The sequence below is a fragment of the Mytilus trossulus genome, chromosome 3 (assembly GCF_036588685.1).
Source record: "Mytilus trossulus isolate FHL-02 chromosome 3, PNRI_Mtr1.1.1.hap1, whole genome shotgun sequence".
In the NCBI taxonomy this organism is placed as follows: Eukaryota; Metazoa; Mollusca; class Bivalvia; order Mytilida; family Mytilidae; genus Mytilus; species Mytilus trossulus.
In genome coordinates, this window is record NC_086375.1 from 78,747,750 (window position 1) to 78,770,402 (window position 22,653).

The 22,653-nt window shown below is 32.2% G+C and overlaps 1 protein-coding gene across 1 annotated transcript in view; it reads right to left on the bottom strand.

Moving 5' to 3' along the window:
• Window positions 1-22,653, bottom strand: part of LOC134712521 (low-density lipoprotein receptor-related protein 4-like) — a 65,368-nt gene that overhangs the window by 18,792 nt on the left and 23,923 nt on the right. Inside the window, exons 5-13 of the mRNA XM_063574151.1 lie at window positions 21,868-21,981; window positions 21,023-21,295; window positions 20,530-20,680; window positions 10,926-11,057; window positions 6,586-6,703; window positions 4,122-4,275; window positions 1,993-2,115; window positions 1,212-1,448; window positions 25-196 (exon numbers count right to left, since the gene is read on the bottom strand). Of these exons, the coding sequence (XP_063430221.1) occupies window positions 25-196; window positions 1,212-1,448; window positions 1,993-2,115; window positions 4,122-4,275; window positions 6,586-6,703; window positions 10,926-11,057; window positions 20,530-20,680; window positions 21,023-21,295; window positions 21,868-21,981 (1,474 nt within the window). The remainder of the gene's footprint in view (window positions 1-24; window positions 197-1,211; window positions 1,449-1,992; window positions 2,116-4,121; window positions 4,276-6,585; window positions 6,704-10,925; window positions 11,058-20,529; window positions 20,681-21,022; window positions 21,296-21,867; window positions 21,982-22,653) is intronic.

A 22,653-nucleotide genomic window follows, 5' to 3' on the forward strand; every position in this document is an offset into this window, starting at 1 on the left:
CATGTACTTTGTCATAGTGCATACCCTTTCATTGGATGTACTACAATTGCTCTTGGTTGGTCTAGTTTCTCTGAGATTATAACTTTGTTGTATTTGCTCTGGGATAGACTTAGAACTGAGATCTGGTTTAATCCAGTGTCAGTTATGAAAAGTAATCTATTTATATAGTCGACTGCCAATCCATCCAATGTAGAAACTACGAAAATAGAAAATATAAACAATTGTAATCCGTACATGACAATAGAAACGTAAGTCATGCTGTGTTTTGTGAGTTTGAAACAAAATACCTAAGTAAAATTCAAATTCTCATTATCTTATATTAAAAGAGTAAGTGAAAGTGTCATATGTTCAAGGTTTTCATCTAAATAAAGGAGTTCCTATAGTTGTAAAACGACACGTAAATGTATGATATATTATCTTTTGAGTTGTCGTATCAATTATGCATACGCCACATCTTCTTTAATTCATATTGTTCTATCAATTTGTTATTTGTTACAATTACATTTAAATTATTGCCATGTAAACTGATTAATGTTCCATCTCAGTTAACAATTAAAATAAGGGTAAAAAATTTGTCTACATTTTGAAATTTCATTTCGAGCTTTTTCTATCACCAAGATAACTGTTTCAAGAAAAGAATACTAGTATATTAGTATATTATAAAATTGAGAATGGAAATGGGGAATGTGTCAAAGAGACAACAACCCGACCAAATAAAAAACAACAGCAGTATATTTTGCGCACGTTTATGCACGCGAGATTATAGGACTTTTGTACAAAAATTTCCATTTGGTATTCTTTTACACGCATTATTGATCTGCCCATTTCGTTGTATTATAAGTATTTTTTTTATAGTTTATAACTGTACTCTTCAGGCTTTAAAACCAGACACAATTTAACCAGCGTAAAAATCTCAAAAATCCATTAGGACATATAAATCAAAGCAAAGTACAATCTATAGTAACCTTATAGCACTAATGTACCGAACTTACTTTCAAATAAATGTATACACGCAGTAACATCTAGTACATCTTTGCCAGAGGATAGTGTTAATAGTGTTACGTAATACTTATATGCTTTTTGGTTTTAGTACTGTCACTTTATTTATTGAAAAAGAAAATAACATGCTTCAGAAATTGGCTTAAATATATCTGGTAATTTATTGTTTATGAGACTAAAACAATTTGAATAATGAGTATACAATTTTGTACCTTCCGGATCAGCTTGTAAAACTATTTCTGATGTTCCATAAATAGATGCAGACTTAACCACTTTTGCCTCATTATCTGTCCAATGAACTTTCTGAGTGACAGGATCGTAACCAACTGCTATTGGCCGATATAATTCTGACGTCACTATTGGATTGACTTTCCCTGTTTTCATTCCGATTTGATACAAATGTTGTTGATAAGAATCTGCCACCACAAGAAAGTCATCCCTTTGAATTTCTGAAAAAATAGGCTTCAAAATGTCAAAACTATCGGCAAAAGATAATCATTTAGTTGTAATCGAAATAGGAATACCGCATTACACAAGGTATTTAGACATTATTTAAAATCGATATAATTGCTTACGTTTTGGATTTTTACTAACTTATTGGCCATAAACATCAATGCAGAAACAATAATGGCCTTCGTATAACAGGGTTAAAAATAGTTCAAGAAACTTTGAATATTACATCCATAATGAATAAGGGTAAACGCAGAAAAAAAATCCCATCTTAAGACCAAAAAAAACAAGCATTTCTTCTTTATTATCCAAGTTTAGTATTTTCGTTTGTTCAATTAAATAACAGTTGGTTCAGAAAAAAACAGTGTAAAAAAAGTTCTTTTCCCTTATAAGTAAATGCTTAAGTACTAACAAACAGGTGCCAGATAAAACCATTTTTAGCGTCAAAATAATCAATGGTTGTTGTTTGTTTTGTCTAGTCTTTTTTCGAATTGTTTCATTCGCACTGTCTATATTATGAATATATTGACAGTATAACAATACCTGAATTGCACGATCTCCCGTCATCTGATAACGTATAGCCAAGACCACACGCACAATAATGCACATTTGTCTTCTTTTGTAAGCAGATCTGTTCACAGTTTCCGTTGTTATTTCCACAAGACACTGCAGTTTCATTAAAAGATCAAAAACACAATGTTTAACGACTAATATAAGATCACAATGATTAATAGAATTTTGGAAAGTAACCTGCTAAGCTGGCATTATGTAATTCCAAAACATATGTATTGAAAGGCTATAAACTAGAGGTCAAAACATAAAATAGCAATGTAGATTAGCAAATAGAGGTTTTTTTAAATATTACTTTTAAATCTTGCATTGTCTGTCTATATTACCAATATCTGTTTCTGTTTATTTGCTATATTTTTCAAAATGGTATACAATTCGAAATTAGTATTAAACCAAGGTTAAAAAACTGCAAAATTGTTTAACAATAAAGGATTTTCAGTTGATTATAATCAACTGAAAATCCTTTATTGTTAAACAATTCTGCCTTTTATGAACAGCTGCTACCTATTCTTATGAAAAACATAGCAGCTGGTAATGTCAGCACATTTACGTGTTTGATGATGATGGATGCCTGTTTAACTTCCAGCAGGAATTTGAATGAATAGATAGGACGGCGTTTGCATGTTTGCATTGATAATACTTGACTGTAAAATAGCCAACGAATAATATCGTGAGGGTTTCTTGATATTGAGAATAAGCACATTTTTGTCATTTTTTTTTCAATAATCAACATTAAAGTTACAACTTAGGAGGACATTGTTGTGATGAATAACATCATTTGAAGCTCGAACTTTAATTATTGTTCGTTCACTACTACTGAGCCTTAGAGAGTCTATTTTTATGATATTGGTTGTTTAATAGATTGAAATGAACATATCTGTTTTTGTTCAATTTACTCAAATTACTTTTTCATAGATACTAAGATTTCGTTGGGAGGTTTGATTTAAACTTACTGTTGATAAAGCCCGTGAATTTAAAGAAGAATCATGTTAACTCATTGCTCTTTTGAATAAACTCATTATTGAATGTTATCAATGTGACACCGTATTGAGATTTTTTAATAATGTTTTGGTTTGGTACTCACATTGATATGGTTTAATTGACATTTATGGAAGTATGATTTATTATAAGTTGTAATTGCATTAGAATATAGCTTTCGGCAATTGCAAGTCAACACATTTTCCACATATTATTTTCTTCTCAAGTTTGTTCATATTTTGTGGTGTTACACCACTTTTCTAGGTCATGGTTGGGTTCAGTCCTCACACACATGTACAACCAATCAGGTTCATGGTTTTCTATTTTGAGTTAATTCGCATTTTTGTCATTTCGGGTATAATGGTAACTATTCAGTTTGATTTTGCACATATTTGTTGGCCTTACACTGAACTACTAATGCTTATATCCACTGCATTTGAACTCTGTTTGGTAGTTGTTTAATACGCAATCGAAAGTTCCTATTTTTATTATTAAAGTAATGAAAAGTTTTATTCAATATCCATTATAATATATAATGAGATCATCTCAAGTTTTTGATCGGGTTCGTGTTGCATAGTCTTTAGTTTTCTATGTTGTGTCTTGTGTACTATTATTGGTCTGTTTGACTTTTTTTGTTTTGGCAATGAACAGACGAATAATAGTTTATTTTCGATCTGTGGGTTTGAATGTCCCTCTGGTATCTTTCGCCCCTCTTTTATAGATTTATCCTTATTTTTTGTTTAATAATGGTCAACATTTTTACTCATTATTGTCTAAAAATGAAAAACGTATGGACATTATAAAACCTTTCTCAATGATTACATCAAGGAAAAAGGACTATGGCTTTTAATTTTTATATGATAAAAAAACCTAACGGGTTCGCATTAAAACAGATTCCTTATATGGCCATAAAACCATCGCGCAGTCGGCTCTCTCAGTAGGGTGAAAATAACCAGATGACATTCCACATGAATTATTCTTAGATGTTGTTTTTTCCCAAAATGTTTATTTTTAACGATTATTGAATGAAACAGTAAGTGTAAACACTGAAGCGATCAATTACTTAGTATACAAGCAGTGGTTTAGTTATGAACAATAAACCAGTTTTGAATATGTATACTAACCATTAAATTGAGGTTGATTGGCTTTATCATAAGATATTACGTCATTTGCCTGACCAAATGGAGGATGTAGAATGCCTCTCATTTTCTTTCCAGTCGATATATCCGCTACATGAATACCGTTATTCTTGTCTTGATCAGTCCATATAAGATAATCCTGAAAAAATTGAGAAAGAAATGAAACATTTTAAAATAAAATAATTTGTATGTCAAATAAAAGGTTTGAGTCATAAAAAACCATTTCGCCCTGCAAATCATTATCGTCCTTGCCAAGACTAATAAACCTTGCAAGTTGTTTTTATCGATACAGTTTAAAAGCAGGGGGTTTGGCTAGCCACAAAACCAAATTCAACACACCATTTTTTTCTTAAATGTCCTGGAAAATGGCAATCAATTGTTATCTTATATTTCGTTTCTGTGTGTATTGCATTGTCGTTTGGTTTTTGTTGCACTTCAGTGTTTCTGTTGTTTCGTTGATTTCCTCAGTTTTTGTTTCTCTCAATCGACTAATGACTTTCGTACAGCGGCATACTGATGTTGCCTTTATTTGAAGCATTCATTCATTGTTTAACTCTGCTAACTTCATATCCAATTTTAAATGACTAAGCGAGATTTGAAACTGAATTTTTCGTGTAGAGTCGTGTGTTGCGTTACAAATTTTGTGTTCTAATTTTCGTATATCACTACCAACACAATGTAAGTTTGAGAATTAAGGGTTTTTGACATTTTCATTTTATATATTCGAGGCTAACCAGTGGCTATCGGTAAATCAATCAGACGGAATAATGTATGTTTAGTTTTTACATGCTTTATTGTCAATATTACGGAATTTTATTCGACTGTCATACAAGTTAGAGGTTTAACTATCTATAAATTCATATTGTCTGTACAAAGTCAGATATATGGCAATTGGTTTACATTCATTTGGTGTGTCTGAGCTTTTGATTTTGTCATTTTATAAGGGACATCTTGTTAATGCCTTCTGTAGACGTTATCTAATCAAACTTAATAAAATAGTACTAAAAGTCAAGAGTGAGTGATCTGTGTCACAAGCCAAACTAAATTCAAAGTCAAGACTGAGTGATCTGTGTCACAAGCCAAACTAAATTCAAAGTCAAGACTGAGTGATCTGTGTAACAAACCAAACTAAATTCAAAGTCAAGACCGAGTAATCTGTGTCACAAACCAAACTAAATTCAAAGTCAAGACTGAGTGATCTGTGTCATAAACCAGAGTCTGGATACTTAATGCAACGCTTGTCATGATACATCTACATCCTTATCCTAATCAACCTTAACTATAGAGCAGAACAGCTGTGCCTGGAGACGAAGCTGAATGAATAAAAAGACAGACAGACAGACAGACAAGGTGATTTCAAGAGTAATATGATGAGGTTGCAACGTTTTTAAAAATCTCATTTGATGTGTACCAAAGTAAGGCAACAGTAGTTTATTGCTGTTTGAAAGTCATAAATCGATTGAGAGAAACAAATCCGGATAACAAACTAAAACGGTTGGAAACACCAAAGGAAAACAACGAAAAACAGAAACGCCTAAATTGCAACAAAAAATGCTACAAATCCATACATTTTTTCTTCTTATTTGTATCTAAGTTCTACGAAATGGCACAAATCTGATTCAAGAGAAACAAAATCCAAAGAAAAACACTAAGGAATCATTACATAACGACAGTTAACGTTATACATAATACATGCCCTACATTTTGTGTGTCTTTAGTTTTTGTTTACAAAATTTAGAATTTTTGGAAATACTAAAGGTTTTCTACCTCAGACGTAGATTGCCCGTAGCTGTATTTGGCAAAACTTTTAGGAATTTTGGTCCTTAATGCTCTTAAACTTCGTATTTTATATGGCCTTTTTAACTTTTTTTGGAATCGAGCGTCACTGATGAGTCTTTTGTAGACGAAACGCGCGTATGGCGTATATACAAAATTTAGTCCTGGTATCTATGATGAGTTTATTTACAACCACTGGGTCGATGCCACTGCTGGTGGAGATTTATTTCCCAGAGGGTATCACAAGACCAGTAGTCAGCCCTTTGTGTGCTGACATGAATTATCATTGATATGGTTATATTTACAAATTAACTGTTTACAAAATTTAGAATTTTTGGAAATATTAAGGCTTTTCTACCACAGGCATAGATTGCCCTTAGCTGTATTTGGCAAAACTTTTAGGAATTTTGGTCCTAATTGCTCTTAAACTGCGTATTTTATTTAGCTTTTTTTTAACTTCTTTGGAATCGAACGCCACTGATGAGTCTTTTGTAGACGAAACGCGCGTCTGGCGTATATACAAAATTTAGTCCTGGAATCTATGATGAGTTAATTTACTTGTTGAATATTATTCGATGCTTGCATTCTTGTTTTAGTCTTTCTATGACTATTATCAAGTAGCTGTGATTTATAAACATTGTATTCTAGTTTAAAGTGTACTACAGTTGATTACCTGATAAATGCTAAGACCAAAAAATGTTGACGACTGCTGTCTAAATCGAACACCGATTTCCCCTGTTTTCAAGTTAAAACTAGATACTTGATTTAGTCCGGAATCAGCCCAGAACAGCCTGCAAACATAAAATTACCGCTATTTTACCATATAAACTCAAGTAAATAGTAGGTTAACCATTTTATGTTCGTCGCAATTTCACAATTATATCTAGACTACTGTGGGCATAGCACTTTATTTTAAAGTTTTATGTTTGTCAAGCATAATATGAAACGATAGTTCAACGAATCACTTCAAGACATTTGCGATGCAAGAATTTATTTCAGTCATATTGTCTTTATCATGTTTTAGTGAAATTGTACTTAAATTATGTTTATTTAATTTCGATGAAAGGATTGTGGAAACACCAGCCCCCTGACTTCCTTGACGAGTAATGTACGGAAACACAAGAAACAATAAGACGTAATTAATTTAAACCATATTGTGAGACAACGCGACTATATTTTACAATCAAGATAATATGAGTGGGTTTAACATGCTGCTCAATAAATAAAATGATTGAACTTTGTTGTGTACAATGGGTTATTATATGTCTAACATAGCACACCTGCCTAGCTTAAGAAGACAACACTTAATTTGTGTCATATATTATTAAATCAAGACATTCAATATGCATATATAGTTCAGTATTTGACTATAGAAATCGGATGTATTAGTTACAATATAACATTTGTAGCAGACAGGACAATTTGAAAATCTTTGATATCGAGATTACTAGATGTCAATCCTAGAAACACCCAGGTATATCTAGGGAAAATAATTATTCTTCTGCAATTGTTTAGTATCAATGATTATTGTGATAGGATGACAGTAAGCGTGAAATTACCTATCTCCCTATCTGTAACTAAAGGAGCCGTTATTTAAAATTCTGGAATTAGTGACATTTAATTTCCACAATAACACGCAGAAAACTGACATGTTGCACCTAGAAAACTTCTTTTATCAAATTATATACAACTCTGCGACCAAAATATCATAAAACGGCGGCTGTTTATGTTTGTTGCCGGAATATAAATATGACATCTAGATTAGGGGCCAAAGAAGATAACATATTTTCGTGGAACTTTCTTTTATGAAAGTTTTGGACTGAAATAATGATGGAAATTAAATGATGTACAAGTTTTGCTTAACAATTGAGATCACTGTAGTATTGTATTTAAAGTTTTGCGGACGGCCATCGTTAATTTTGTTATCGCAAATAGTCGTCTAACTGTCTCCGCAACGCGTCACCAGGTAAGCTCAGTTTGTGACAGTCAACCTACCGATGGACGTCCGCAAAGCATCAGATATCTTTTAAATTCTAATTGGTTTTGATATCATATAGAACTGATTTCGATGGGATGTTGCATGCAATTGTGATCCATATTAGAAGTTAGATGTCAAAATGATTGGTTGATTGGTTGATTGGGGTTTTAACACCACTTCCAACACTATTGTACTATTTTGTGGCAGTCTTTTTTAATATTTTGATGAAGCCTGATCGTCCTGAGAGAACCACCGACCTTCAGTAGAAAAAAATAACAATCCCAGTCAATTAAATTGGAGTCAAGTGCACTTTCCTCGTTAGAGATCGAACTCACAATCTCAGTGTTCATTGGCCTGTGGTATAGTAATCGACTACTTAGACCATTTAGCCGCCGAGGTCCTATAATAAGGAATTGAGGTCGTTGTTAAAAATGCAAATCTTTCTTTGAACATTACAATGTAGTTGCAAAATTTTCTGCAACTGTCATACGCGTGAGAGGTTTAGCCATTTACCATTTCTTTAGGAACTTTCCTTCCGTGTTGAGTTTTCTGTGGTATTTTTGTTATTTACATTTTGTTACCAACTCTACCGCGTTCTCTGTGACATAAAGAAATGTCAATTCTTAAAATTTGTTCATTTGAAAACGTTTCAAGTTGTACTAAAGCAGGTTGTCTGAGTTACAGGCAGAATATTATCAAGTTTGGTACATTGTCTTGTTTATATTCTAGTATGACACTCTTATTTTGCTTTGTAAACAATGTCATATTTTAAAATCCGGTAAAACATGAGATGAAACGTCACTTGTATTTTGAACAACGTCGATCATTGAAATGTCGAGATTTTTTTGTAGGTGTTGATCGCAAGAAATAAAAATAAAACATTTAAATGGTTAATTGGAGTATTTGTACACTTTAAGGTCGTGAACAGGTCGGTTTATGTATCGTTTACTACGTATACATTCTCGACAAGTCAATAAGTTAGTATTTGTTAATTGATGAAAGTGACACGTATAAACCTGCTAGCATCAACAGGTGTACAAAGAAACTGATGGATCTTCAAAACCAGTATATCATTCGAATCACTCGTGTCATTGTTGACTATATGTCCTTCCTTATGCTAAGAACAAGAGTTATTTTTCGCGTCACTTTTTAGTTCGTTCTCAGGTTGATATAAATGTTTAAAAATAGTCTTAATATGTTTACAAGGAGAATAGATCTTACTAGTTACTTTTTTCAATGGGAGAGGTGAAACTGACAAACATTAAAGTTAAGATTGAAACAACTCAGTTGACAAACACCTGTATAAATACTCAGTGGGTGTATGGGATATTTGCTGCAAAAATATGTTGGTTAGTGTCCTAGATAAATTTAAGAAATAATTCATGGGGGCTTGAATATATCGTGATTTTACCACGGGTTGGCCCTTTATGACAAATATTTTACCCTGAGCGTTAACGAGGGGTAAAATATAGGCATAAAAGGACAACCCATGGTAAAATCTAGATATATTCAAGCTCCCATGAATGATTTCGATTCTAATAGGACAAATACGGCAATTCTTTTGGATCAAAGCGTTCAAGGCGGAGGCAAATATTTGCCGTTCTCATAAATAAACCCACTATTAAATTGACGTAAAAGCACGGAGCAAACTGAATAAGTGACATGTTTTAACTATTAAAAATAACATATTTATATAGTTTGAGATGCATTTAAAGGAAAATTAACTTATATGTCTAACATGTATAAAAAAAAGAGGCTTATACGACATTTTAGCATCGTTTGTTTTCGTTTCCTTGTTGTGATGATTTTCGGATTCACAAGCGTGAATTTTCCCGTAAAAATGCTTATATTCTTACGTCAATGTTCTATGAAGTCGGGTTCCTCATTCATTAAAAAACGTATGACGTGGGGGTACAATGGGAACCGCCCATGAAATATATTCATATTTTACCACGGGTGTGTACTCATAGCGTTTGAAGGACGTCATGTTAGAATAAGTAATTATACTATATATTAAATTCACGTTTACTGGTGAGGTTTTTTCAAAAGTTTTCTATCAATGGCATATATTGTTATCTGTTTAAGTTATTCCTGAAACTATGTTAATCAATGTTTTATGGGCAATTTAGAGACAAATTTAAAATTTTGAAAATTTCTATCGTGAAGCGTTGACACAAAATGTCCTTGACATAAGTAAAATAAATATCTGCATTTGAGTTCATAATTTTGCTTAAACAATCCTGTTATGAGATAAATCTTAAAACCTTGTACTAGAGGAATTAAGATTTAATGGTTTTCGTTAAATCTTTAAGATTGTTTTGTACGAAAAATTGTCTGATCTAGAAAATTTAGCACCTTCCTTCTCGGCAACCGTGACAACCAAAAACTATTTTAATCTACATCATTAGATCTAGATTTTATGAAGAAAAACATAATGCTTTTTGAACTAATAGATGAATCAAATGTAACTCATAATATAATTGGAAATAATAGTTTTAATAGCCTACAATGAAGAGTGTAAATTAAAATGCAAAGTACAACTTTTTTTTATTTGAAGCCCACACGCAAAAACGTATTCTATGATTCTTTAAAGGTCTCCAGGCTACCTTCTCAGTTGAAAGTCCATTAATGCCAATAGCAACAGACAATGCATACAAATAGTTAATTTGGAACATTATAACCGTATAAGATGATTTAAAATTCGTTCAGTTAGGAAAATCAGAGAAAAAGAGATCAGAAACTCGTTTGAACATGATTTTTTCTTGATGATTCTGTTGGCCATTGTATATAAATTATCATTTTAAAGCAAGAAGCAAAAAAAGCTTATGGGTGATAACTCTGGAGAACAATTTAAGTGTTTGTCTTTGAGCTGACAGAGGCAATTCGTTGACATGATTACGTTCCTGACTTGTCTAATAAAGCCAGGAAATGGCAGAGATTTCATGGTTGACTTTGAATGATGAATGGGCGTCATTGACATGGTGACTATGGAAAAAATATTTTCGTGAAAATGGAAGTTATAAAAACATACTTACTCATCAAAACGAAAATCTATGAATAGATGGTTTGGATGACTTATGTCTTCAATAGGAAGAACAGTTCTGTTATCCCCATTCATGTATGAAGATTCGATAACCGATCTGCCAGGATCAGCCCAATATAAAGTCCTGAAATACAAAATATATATATTTACATAAAATTTTAAGTACAAAAATAGTTTTTAGGACAAATTAGAGTATCAACATAAGTTTGTATTTGTGCACAACAGCAATGTTTCATAATTTTTTTTCACTTGTGTATGAATTTATAGAATTATAAGATTTTTTTCGAAAAGGCTTTGATAACTGTAGAAACTGTCAGGGTTGAGAAAAAGAGGCCTGACATGATTGTCAAAAGATAGAGTAAGAAGCATTAATTTATCATTTAGGGACTACCGAAATAATTAGATACATACCTGTTTGATTTAAGCTTTCATGTTTTTGTATAAGAAAATCACATTTTTCTTTTTTAATCCAAACATTGATTTTATTTTCGTGACATGAAATATTATTTTCATGACATAAAAACATTGTAATGTTAACTCTTCTGACAAATTATTGTACATTACCATGGTATATAATATTCGCGCCAGCATTCGTCAAAATGTAAAACAGCACAAAAGCGATAGTATTTCTCTAACTTTTCAGTTCAAACAAACTCATTTTAAAAGATTCCTTTGCATAAGGGTTCAAATATGTTACATTGTCCTGCTTATGTAGTTTTCTATTCATAGGAAAGAAATCTGGAAATAATGGTCATAAATTCGTTATATATATATCTTTATTTCTCAACAAACCAAATTACAATGGTATAGAGATACACACAATAATTACATAGTGTATATGTACAGACTTACAAAAAATTATACGAAAGCAAGAGGAGGTACATATAATATATTACGATATACATATTAAACTAAATGATATCAAGTACATGAATTACCCAGGAGAGCCTATCTGAATATTTACATGTCTTATATATTTGCACAAGTTATTAAGATCAGAAAGATTTTTACTATTCATCAGTTCATTAAATTTTAATGCATTTGGTTGATTTATTTATTTTTTTCTCAAAAATTGTTTACGCTCATCATTGAATACAGAACACATAAAAATATAATGAAATTCATCTCCGATTTCGCCAGAATTACAAAGTAAGCATTTTCTATTTTCTCTTGCAACGTTTTGCCATCTACCAGTCTCAATAGGAAATCTATGAATTCCTGTTCTCAATCTACATAATGTAATAATATTTCTATCATCTAAATTTTTAAAATAATATTCAAATTCACAGTTTTCTTTATACATACGGTAGTTTATAGCTTTTGGTGATTCTTGCACGTTAGTGTGCCATTTCTGCTTAAATTGATCAACAAGATTTTGTTTAACAATAGTATAAAGCTATGTATCGTTTACAAAATATTGGGTATCCCACACAAATGATAAACCAGATTCATCAAGAATGGATTTAACATGTTTCAACCATGTAATATCATTTTTATATTTATACAATGAGTACTTGTATAGTATTGCAGGAAGTTTTTCTTGTTTTCCAGACAACAATTTAGTCCAGTAGTTAATTATACGGAGTTTTATATCAATTTCCAAAGGATATCTGCCCAATTCTCCGTATATCATGAAATTAGGTGTAGAATTTTTAACCTTAAGCAAAAGTTTGCAGAATTTCATATGAACCCTTTCTATAACCGAATTATTACCAAAACCCCAGACTTCACTCCCATAAATTAATAGAATTTATGTAATATACATAAATTCGGTTATTCTAGTGGAAAGTTTTAATCTCGTCCGTTGCAGTGCTTTCCTTTATAAATTCATATGTAGTCGATATGATGTATAGTGGTGACGTCAATTTGACGTTAGCATTCTTTCTAACTTTGAGCTGCAAGTGAACAGACGTGTAATTACAATACAGAGAGAAGTATTTTGAAAATATCAAGTTGAATTACTATAGTGGATATTAAAGTTGGTATTTTATATATGTATAATAGGCAAAGAGATATATGGATAATACAAACAATTGTTTTAATAAAAGAATTGTAAAATAGTTAGAAATTGTTGAATTTCGAAACGGCGTGGCCGCGACGTGGTGCCGAATATGAAATAAAAGAAAAATTATTTAATCACAATACGACTTAAGTTAAAGAAATTATATTTTTGTGGTGACTTTATATTTGGTGAATAATTCACCCAGTGATTCTGCTGCGGAAGTAATTACTTCGTAGAACACGACATACTATCAATTCAACAAAAACGATAATACATCGTTTGAACGGCTACAGCTTTAAGATATATTGTCATTGATTAAAGACTCTTGGTTACACACACAAACAAACGAATAAATTTGAAATAAGTAAATAAATAAATTTAATAAAAATAAATGAATACATAAATTTGATTGTGAGTTTCAGTATGTTGAGAAGAGGTACCAGCATCAGCGAGAGCTGGATTAAGAAGGACCCCGGTGGTGTCGAAGGGAGTTTCGTCACGGGCGTCAGTACAATCATCGACGGTAACAAGGCCTGAGGCTATCTATACAACTTCGGGACATGACGGCGCTGCCATACCAACAACTGCAACAAAAGTATCAACGACAAGAATGTTGATGCCAACATTTTCTAGCATTCAGGACAACTCTGTCCACATTCCGGACATGTTACCATGGCAACCAAGACGAGCAATAGACCCCCAGCCAACTGTTGATAACACACAGTTTGTGTCACAAACAGGTAATGTGACCAATAATGATTATGTACAAATTCCCAATAGATTTGAAAGTGTTCATGAGAATCTAGGCATAAATGTAACACAGTCAATTAAAGAAAAAATATTGAAAGGGGAATTCATAGATTTAGCTAGTCTATTAAAAAATTCAGTCATCACGGGTTCTGACAAACAAAAGTTGACATGGGCTCAAGGGGAATTCATTTTACAACCCATTTCTCAACAATCAAAAATTACAAATATTGAAAAGTGGACAGATGCTTTCATCATTTTTATTTATATTTATTGTGCTGTGCACGTAAACCGATTTAAGGAATTGTTAAAATACATGCACACAATACGCCTTGGGGCTCAAAGAAACCAAGGTATGGGTTGGAAAAATTACGATGAGCAATATAGACTAAGAAAAGCTCATGAACCATCCAGTTTATGGAGTAATATAGACAATGAGCTTTGGTTGTTATATATGCAACCAGTGAATGTTGAATAAAAAGATTACACAAAAGGACTTAGAATCAGTAGTGGGTTTGATGGCTTCCTGTTCAAGGGCGATTACTTCGTCTAGGGCTTTCCTTCGCAGGTTTCATGATGTCATAGGGTTTATTAAAAAATAAAAGCCTTTTTATTCAATTAGAATAATAATGATCTCAGAGAAGATGCAAAAATTTGGCTGATTTTTCTGGAACATTTTAACGGAGATTGTTATCTATCAGAAAACACGTGGATAACAAATGAAACGCTGCATTTGTACACTGACAGCTGTGGTAACTCTGATTTAGGTTGTGGTGCATATTTTGATGGTAAATGGGCACAATATAAATGGCCGGAAGCATGGTCAAATATGCCAATCATGAAGGACATTACTTTTTTAGAGTTAGTTCCAATTGTTTTAGCTATGTTTATATGGGCATCAAATTTCCAAAATCGAAAGATTTTATTTCGAATTGACAATATGGCATTAGTTAGCATTGTCAATAAAAGAACTGCCAAGTCGAAGCGTGTGATGGCATTTATTCGCCCCCTTGTTCTTTTTACAATGCAGCACAATATTCAGTTTGAAGCACAACATATTGATGGTTGTAAAAATGAAATTGCAGACGCGATTTCTCGTTTTCAGTTGAAGAGATTCCGGGAACTAGCATCCGGGGCCGAGTCGGTTCCAGAAAACAACCCAGAAGAGTTCAGAAATTGATATTGAGTTTGAAACAAACAGATTAATTAATTGTTCGTTTGCTCCTAATACAATTCAAGCTTATCAACGAGCTTTAAATGCTTTAGCTAAATTTATGGATAGTTTTGATTAAGATCATAGTTTTCCAATACCATTGAACGACATTACTCAGTTCATTGCATACACGTCTTGCTTGGACATGGCTCCATCTACGGTGAAATGTTATATTTCAGCTATCATGCAGTTTTTTATAATAAGATTAATAATTACGAAGATGTCTCAATTATTTGTTGTAAGTGAAAATTAATGATTGATGGAATAGCAAGGTCAAAGTTAAAGAGACCTGACAGTACTAGTAGATTACCTATTACTATAGATCTGTTAAAAAATATTATAAAGATTTTGCCCGCATTTTCTAGCTCCAGATATGAAGTTGTCTTATTTTCTAGTGCTTTTTCAATGGGATTTTTTTGCATTTCTGCGAGTTGGTGAAATGACAACTGCATGTGGCAGGGAAGGGTCCAATAATGCCATTAAAATTGAAAATGTGGAGGTTACTAATTATAATATAAAAATATACTTTGCGTCTTCAAAAGCAGACCAGCTAGGTCGAGGGACTTCAATTTTTGTGGCCCGACAATCAGATGTTGGAATTTGTCCGTTAAAATTACTGCAAGAATATTTAAAGATTCGACCTCGAATTAGTGGTCAATTATTTTGCCACTTTGATGGCTCTCCGATGACTCGATATCAGTTTTCAGGAATTCTAAAATAAGCCCTGGCCCCTGGGGTATATTGGTTTTGATCAATCAAAGTATGGGACGCACTCATTTAGAATCGGTAGTGCTACTTCAGCAACTATGCTTGTTTTTTCTGACGAGAAAATTAAAGTAATGGGTCGTTGGAGTTCTGATAATTTCAAAAGTTATATACGAATACCACAATTTTGAATAAATTTCGTTGAATTTGATGGTCAATTTAGTATATTTCATGTCAATACATACATGTATCAAATTGTAGGCCAAGAAGTGTCAGTATGGATAGTAGGCTCATCTTTGATAAGAAATGCATTTGTACACGCAAAAAGTAGAACAGGTGGTGTAAATTTAGGTCTTCATAGAATAGGAGTTAAAATTTGGTGGCATGGGTTTAAAAGATTTGGAATCGACAATAAAAGACTGATAAAATATGAAAAAGCGCCGAAATATCTTGTCCTTCATATTGCTGGAAATGATTTGGGGAAGACAAATTAGGGTTTTTAAGGAATGAAATCAAGGTCACCTTGGAGAAGGTACAAAGTATCTACCTAATAGTTCGATTGTCTGCTCTCAGATTTTACCCAGAACAAATTGGCGTCATTTAAAAAGTCAGGATAGCATGATGACATGCAGAATTAGGATAAATAGTGCCATTGTATCATTCGTGTTAAAGAATGGGGGACATTATATAAAATATCCAGATATTCTTCATAATAGTACTTTTTTTAAAGGAAGATGATGTTCATTTGACTGATCTAGGAAATGACATATTTCTAAATAATTTGCAAGGACAATTTAGGTGCGCTTGAAATGTTTAATTGTTCTGGTTCTTAAACATATCCAGATACATTTGGTACTAGTATGTGTATATCTTAGATAATTTTAAAACAGTATTGGCCACAGTCCTATGTCCTATCGCAGCTTCATCCCCACTTTAGTGGCGGTTGATCCGGTACGGTTGAGTTTAACATATACCGTACCTAATCAATTTGGCAACTTCGCTGCGTGTGATAAACTACAGTTACAGTTGTCTATATTTTAGTGATATTAAAAGTACCATGATTTTGTGGATCGCTGTATCCCAGGATCCAACAGCTAAGTTAGTTGATCGCTGTATCCCAGGATCATACATCTATCTATCTATATATATCTATCTAGTTATCTGTAGGTTGCCAGAGGTAACCAAAAAATGATCTATACATCTATGAATCTAGTTATCTATGAATCTATCTAGTTGAACAATATATATCGTTGAATCTATATGTGTACATATTTAAATTTGTGTAAATAATAAAAAGCTGTGGTCAATACTGCCAATAAATCTTAGTTTTACAAGCCATCTCGAATAATAGAATTTATGTAATATACATAAATTCGGTTATTCTAGTGGAAAGTTTTAATCTCGTCCGTTGCAGTGCTTTCCTTTATAAATTCATATGTAGTCGATAAGATGTATAGTGGTGACGTCAATTTGACGTTAGCATTCTTTCTAACTTTGAGCTGCAAGTGAACAGACGTGTAATTACAATACAGAGAGAAGTATTTTGAAAATACCCACCCTCCCTCCACTATATATAGTTAAACCATGTAGTTTTGTTTGGGTACTGCTCTTTTGTTTTTTTTATTTTCAGGTACATGTATATACGAGTAGTTAGAGTTCCAGTATGAAAAATTCTTCTCCGTTGATGATTTGCCATGTGATGTCAAAAATTGCAGTAGTCAGTTAGATGTTGGTTGTATAGAAACATTTGATCGTCAAAAAGTGAAAAATGTGTTTGGCAACTTCGCTGCGTGTGATAAACTACAGTTACAGTTGTCTATATTTTAGTGATATTAAAAGTACATTTTGTGGATCGCTGTATCCCAGGATCCAACAGCTAAGTTAGTTGATCGCTGTATCCCAGGATCATACATCTATCTATCTATATATCTCTATCTAGTTATCTGTAGGTTGCCAGAGGTAACCAAAAAATGATCTATACATCTATGAATCTAGTTATCTATGAATCTATCTAGTTGAACAATATATATCGTTGAATCTATATGTGTACATATTTAAATTTGTGTAAATAATAAAAAGCTGTGGTCAATACTGCCAATAAATCTTAGTTTTACAAGCCATCTCGAATAAAATAGGTTTAACAATCTTATCAAATAATTCAATTTAAGCAGTAGGAATTATTGCTTCGTAACACGATGCAATTAGTTTCATGCGATATACACGCCATGTAGAAACTACAATGTAATACTTAACAACAGTTTGATCGGACTCTTAATGATGTGGATAACAATATTAAGTTTTAAATGGATGAGTTCGATAAACGAATGCATGGAAAATAGAGGTGAAGAATCTGTTAACAGATTATCAGAATCCGGATTAAATTTTATAATAGTAAAGTCATAAGTCTATACACACATTGTACATTGTTTACAAACAATAGACAAAATTGAGAAAAACTGTGAAACACACAATAACTTTATTTATTTTATTTTTTTGTATGATGTTTATAACATATCACTAGTAATTCATCCCATTATTTTATACAAAATAGCAGTTATTTCGATGCTTATCTTACTAAAACGTATATCGAAAAAATGAAAGTCCGAAATAAACAATTAAAGATGCATGGACTAGATAATATATATCATTGTTTTGTATGTATTTCAATGCGCAGTTAGTGCTCATAGGAATACCTACATTCTGTCGTTAAATTGTGTTACCGAATGTACATAGATATTATCAAGGAGAAACTTAACAGCTTTAATTGTGTCGTTACACCTCCAGTGAGTTTATCTAGCATGTTATCTTTCTCTTGAGAGAAGAAGGTTCAAATGAGTTGCAAAAAATGTTTGCATCCAGATTTGCCATAAGGTTCTCTTAAAAGTAAAATCACAAAAATACTGAACTCCGAGGAAAACTACCTCATTTTTTAAATAAACTTGGATTTGTCAAGTTTATAGTAATTGGAAAATCCACGTCGTAAATTCTTCTTATGTAGGCTGGAGAAGTGACATAATCTCTAAATGACACATGTCCTAATCTGAACAGAAGACACGAGTCTTATATAAATCAGTGCGCATGGATATTAATAGAGAGGCACATTTGTTTTTTTTACATAAGTATGCTATGATGGTTATTGAAGTGGAAAACAAGAACCGATGAAGTCATTCTGAAATGCTTTCATATAATCTTAAGGCAATTTAAACCATTTAGATTGTCCTTTTTGTAAAAAGTCTAGACGTTAAGAATTGATCAACAGAAACTTACAAATTCATACATATAAACTAATCAAGTTCTCTTAAGTCAATTGCCAGGTTTTTAAATGGCAACAGCTTTATAGATTTCGTGCGTACACACGGATTAATTTGAAAGTGCATTCTATTGCATAACATATATATGATATAACGAATTGAGGGATTAAAATTTTCAGGCTAATAAAAATCATTAATACGAGAAAATTCGATAAGGACTATTTGACTGTTAATGGACCCAGGAGAATCAACTATAAATATAAAAAACTTAAAATAATGACTTTTTTTGTTGCTCAATCATTCTGTGAAAGAGAAGCAGAGTTTAATAATTTGCTTTTATCAGCCATTTTGTTTCAATATTGTCATTCTTAACAAAGAAACATCAATGATGAACGAATAATAAAATAGTATATCTTAAACTGTAAACCACTCAATAACTTCGAACACCTTAATTAAATGAGGACAGTACACAAGTACAGCACATTGGAATTTTCAACTGTGCGTCAAATAAATGCATCAATGACATAAACATTTACCACACAGGCATTTTTTTAACGTAAGAATACCAAAAAGGGATTAAATTTTAATATGAAACCACACATGCTTAGGGAAATCCAATTGCAAGGGTTCACTGTCTATTTCATAGAATTTATATCAATGATTATAGCGGATAATATGACCTCGGCAACCTTCGGAGGTCACCTCGATGGTTGCTTTAATTGCGTTTTGGGCTTAGGCGCACAAGAAATACTGATGCATATTATCGAGCCCATGCATCGTAAATTATTTATTTAAGACTTTTTATAATTTGGATAAAGTTGTAAAGGAGTAATACAGATATTACAAAATATATGACATTTCAGAACAAATCATGCAGTTAATTTTCATTTAATGAAGGACGAATAACCCTTAACATTTACACCAGCCATGAATAACACTATTATTCACTGACGAATAACCATTTGAGTGTCTAAATTTGTACTCGAGATATCTCCCATGAAAATGACGTCATAGACGTAAATAAACAAAATAGCAGCGTTCACATTACACTGGAAGCCCATCGAGGGACGAGGAAATAAGTTTTTGGGCATGAATATAGTGCCAGCAGCCGATGATATAAACAATCCTTTGAGGGCCATCAATATTTTACAAAAGCTGTATTTGGCAAAACATTTAGGAATTTTGGTTCTCATGCTCTTCAACTTCGTACTTTATTTGGCATTTTAACTTTTTACGATTCGAGCGTCACTGATGAGTCTTTTGTAGACGAAACGTTCGTCTGGCGTATATACTAAATTTAGTCCTGTTTTTTATAATGAGTTTATATACAAAAGATGCTACCTTTGTTGTACATTCGAGAAATTCTAGAAGACAAATGTATATCAGCTTGGTTGTTTTTGTTATGTAAAATCTAAACAGAATATAGTAAGTGTTCAAAAGGTCCTAGCTTTCATTGTTTCGGTATTAAAAACAATTCTGGCACCTTTAGAATCGATGAATATCCAAAATTGTTAACCCTAAAAAGTTATTTTTTGCGCCCTCATTAAAAAAACCTTCTCGTGTTGACAATTTTTAATATTCACTTTTTCACTGGGCCATAATTGTATAAAGTCCTGTCAAATATGAAGAAAATTTGAGGCATTTTTCAATAGTTATGCCTTGAAGATATTTTACTCACCCTCTATTTGGATGTACTGCAATACCAATTGGTGATATTAATCCATCTACTATGACTTTCTGGAATTTACCGTTTGCGGTAGACACCATAATCCATTTGTAAGTATTATCTGTCCAGTACAAGTTTTCCGATGTCCAGTCATAGGCAAGCCCTAAATAAAAATACTAATTGAAAATCTAATATTCAACTCTTCTAAATAATGTATCAATATTTTTGGTTGTGTATTACAAATCATTCATGGTATTCAAAGGATTAAAAATGTCTATGAGATACATGAATCATGTTTTTCCAAGAATGTTAGACAACAATACACAGTCAAAATGTTATCAAAAATACTTTTAAAACCGCCGCTAAGTTAACCGAGCATATTTCAATTACAATTTTAGACGAGTGTTTTATTCTAGCATTCATATTTAAGCTCAATGTTTGACAATTCTAAATGGTGAATTTTGTATCATAAATAAGATACGCCCTTAGTTCCATAAATTCTTACCTCGTACTTCACCAACTCCCCGTATAATTGTATCGGTGAATGAGCCCCGGCGGAGTTGTACTCTTCCAATACTTCTGGTTACATTTTCCGAGTAATACAGTAAACCATTTATACTATCATATGACAGTGCCAAATAACCTTTAGCAATCTTGATGAAACACTGTGTTTCTAAAGTAATATTTGCTAGAGACATGTCAGCCAAATTTGCTGGATACTGGCATATAGCATCTCGGATAGCGTAGATGTGTGATGGTTGTATGAATTCTTGGACCTCTGTAGTAGATAAAATAAATGTATTATTCAAGATCGATATTGTTTTTGTTCGTAAAAATAAATTACCATTAAGTGGCGGATCCAAGTGCGTTGTGTTTCAGAGGGTTGGACGATCAATATATTTGAATGGGAACATATAGTTGGACCCCTCCTCCCTTTGTCCTGGGTTGAAAATGGTTGAAAATGCCCGTGCCATTTACTGTCAGTACATTATTTTAACAGTATGTTACATGGGCATTGCAAAAAATAACACTTGTATAAGTTGTATAAATGCGGAAAAGGAAGCTTAGATTGCCAGACATACTCTTGAATTGTTTGACAACGCCACGTATGTACCTATCTCTTCAGGAACCTCATCGGTGGTTGTTTGTGTGTACGTTTTGTTTGTTTTTCATTTGTTTGGTGGTTTTTTTTGGGGGGGGGAATGAAAAATAACAGATCTTTAATAGTTTCTAAGGATGAATAACTGTGTATAATTATTGAAGAACGTATTTTATGTGTCAATGGTATACGTGGCATTTGATTCCGTATTCTTAAAGTATGACCCGCATTTATTTTGTTCATATTCATACCAGTGCATGTCTTTTTATCTGAATTTAACTCATATCCTTCGCCACACAAGCAGACGGCATCAAATGCTGGCTTATCAACACATATTTGTTCACATTCCAATAGTGAACACGCAGCTGCAACGACAAAATGGAAAATATTATTCCTGTTCTTTTAAGTTGCAAAAACAAACAAAAATATTATTATCAATTTTTATTATATACATGATAACAATTTAACAACACACAGGTTTTTACTTATTACGAACGATAATAAATACGAAAAATGTAAAATTATCCTATGAAAAAAGCTAATAGATATATATGCAGTCAGAAGATCTGACTAAGTTGAATAATGAGAAAATGCCATATTATTGAACACAGGAGTACATTTTAATTTGCTAAAAAATGATAACTAAATCGGATCTTAATTTTGAATATATTCAACTAGTATACAAACATCTGCCAAAGTATTAAAAACTGTATGTATACCTTATTTACATAAAAATATAAAAACAATTGGCACTTTTAAATTGTATGCTATATATTTGAAGACCAAAGGTGTTCAATTACCGATCAAGTGCAGAGCTTTATGACAAAAAAGGGATCTGTACATAGGAGTCAAATCGATCAACCATTTTTATCTCTATCAGTGGAAAAACTTGAGTATAGAATCTCAGAATGAACAATAAAACTTGTTCACTCAAAAGCAATTTTGTGTACTTGTATATCGACATTATGATATTTTATTCAAAGAAGTAAGGTCGACAAGACCATAAAGTGGCCTTGATTTCTAGCCAAAAAAACAAA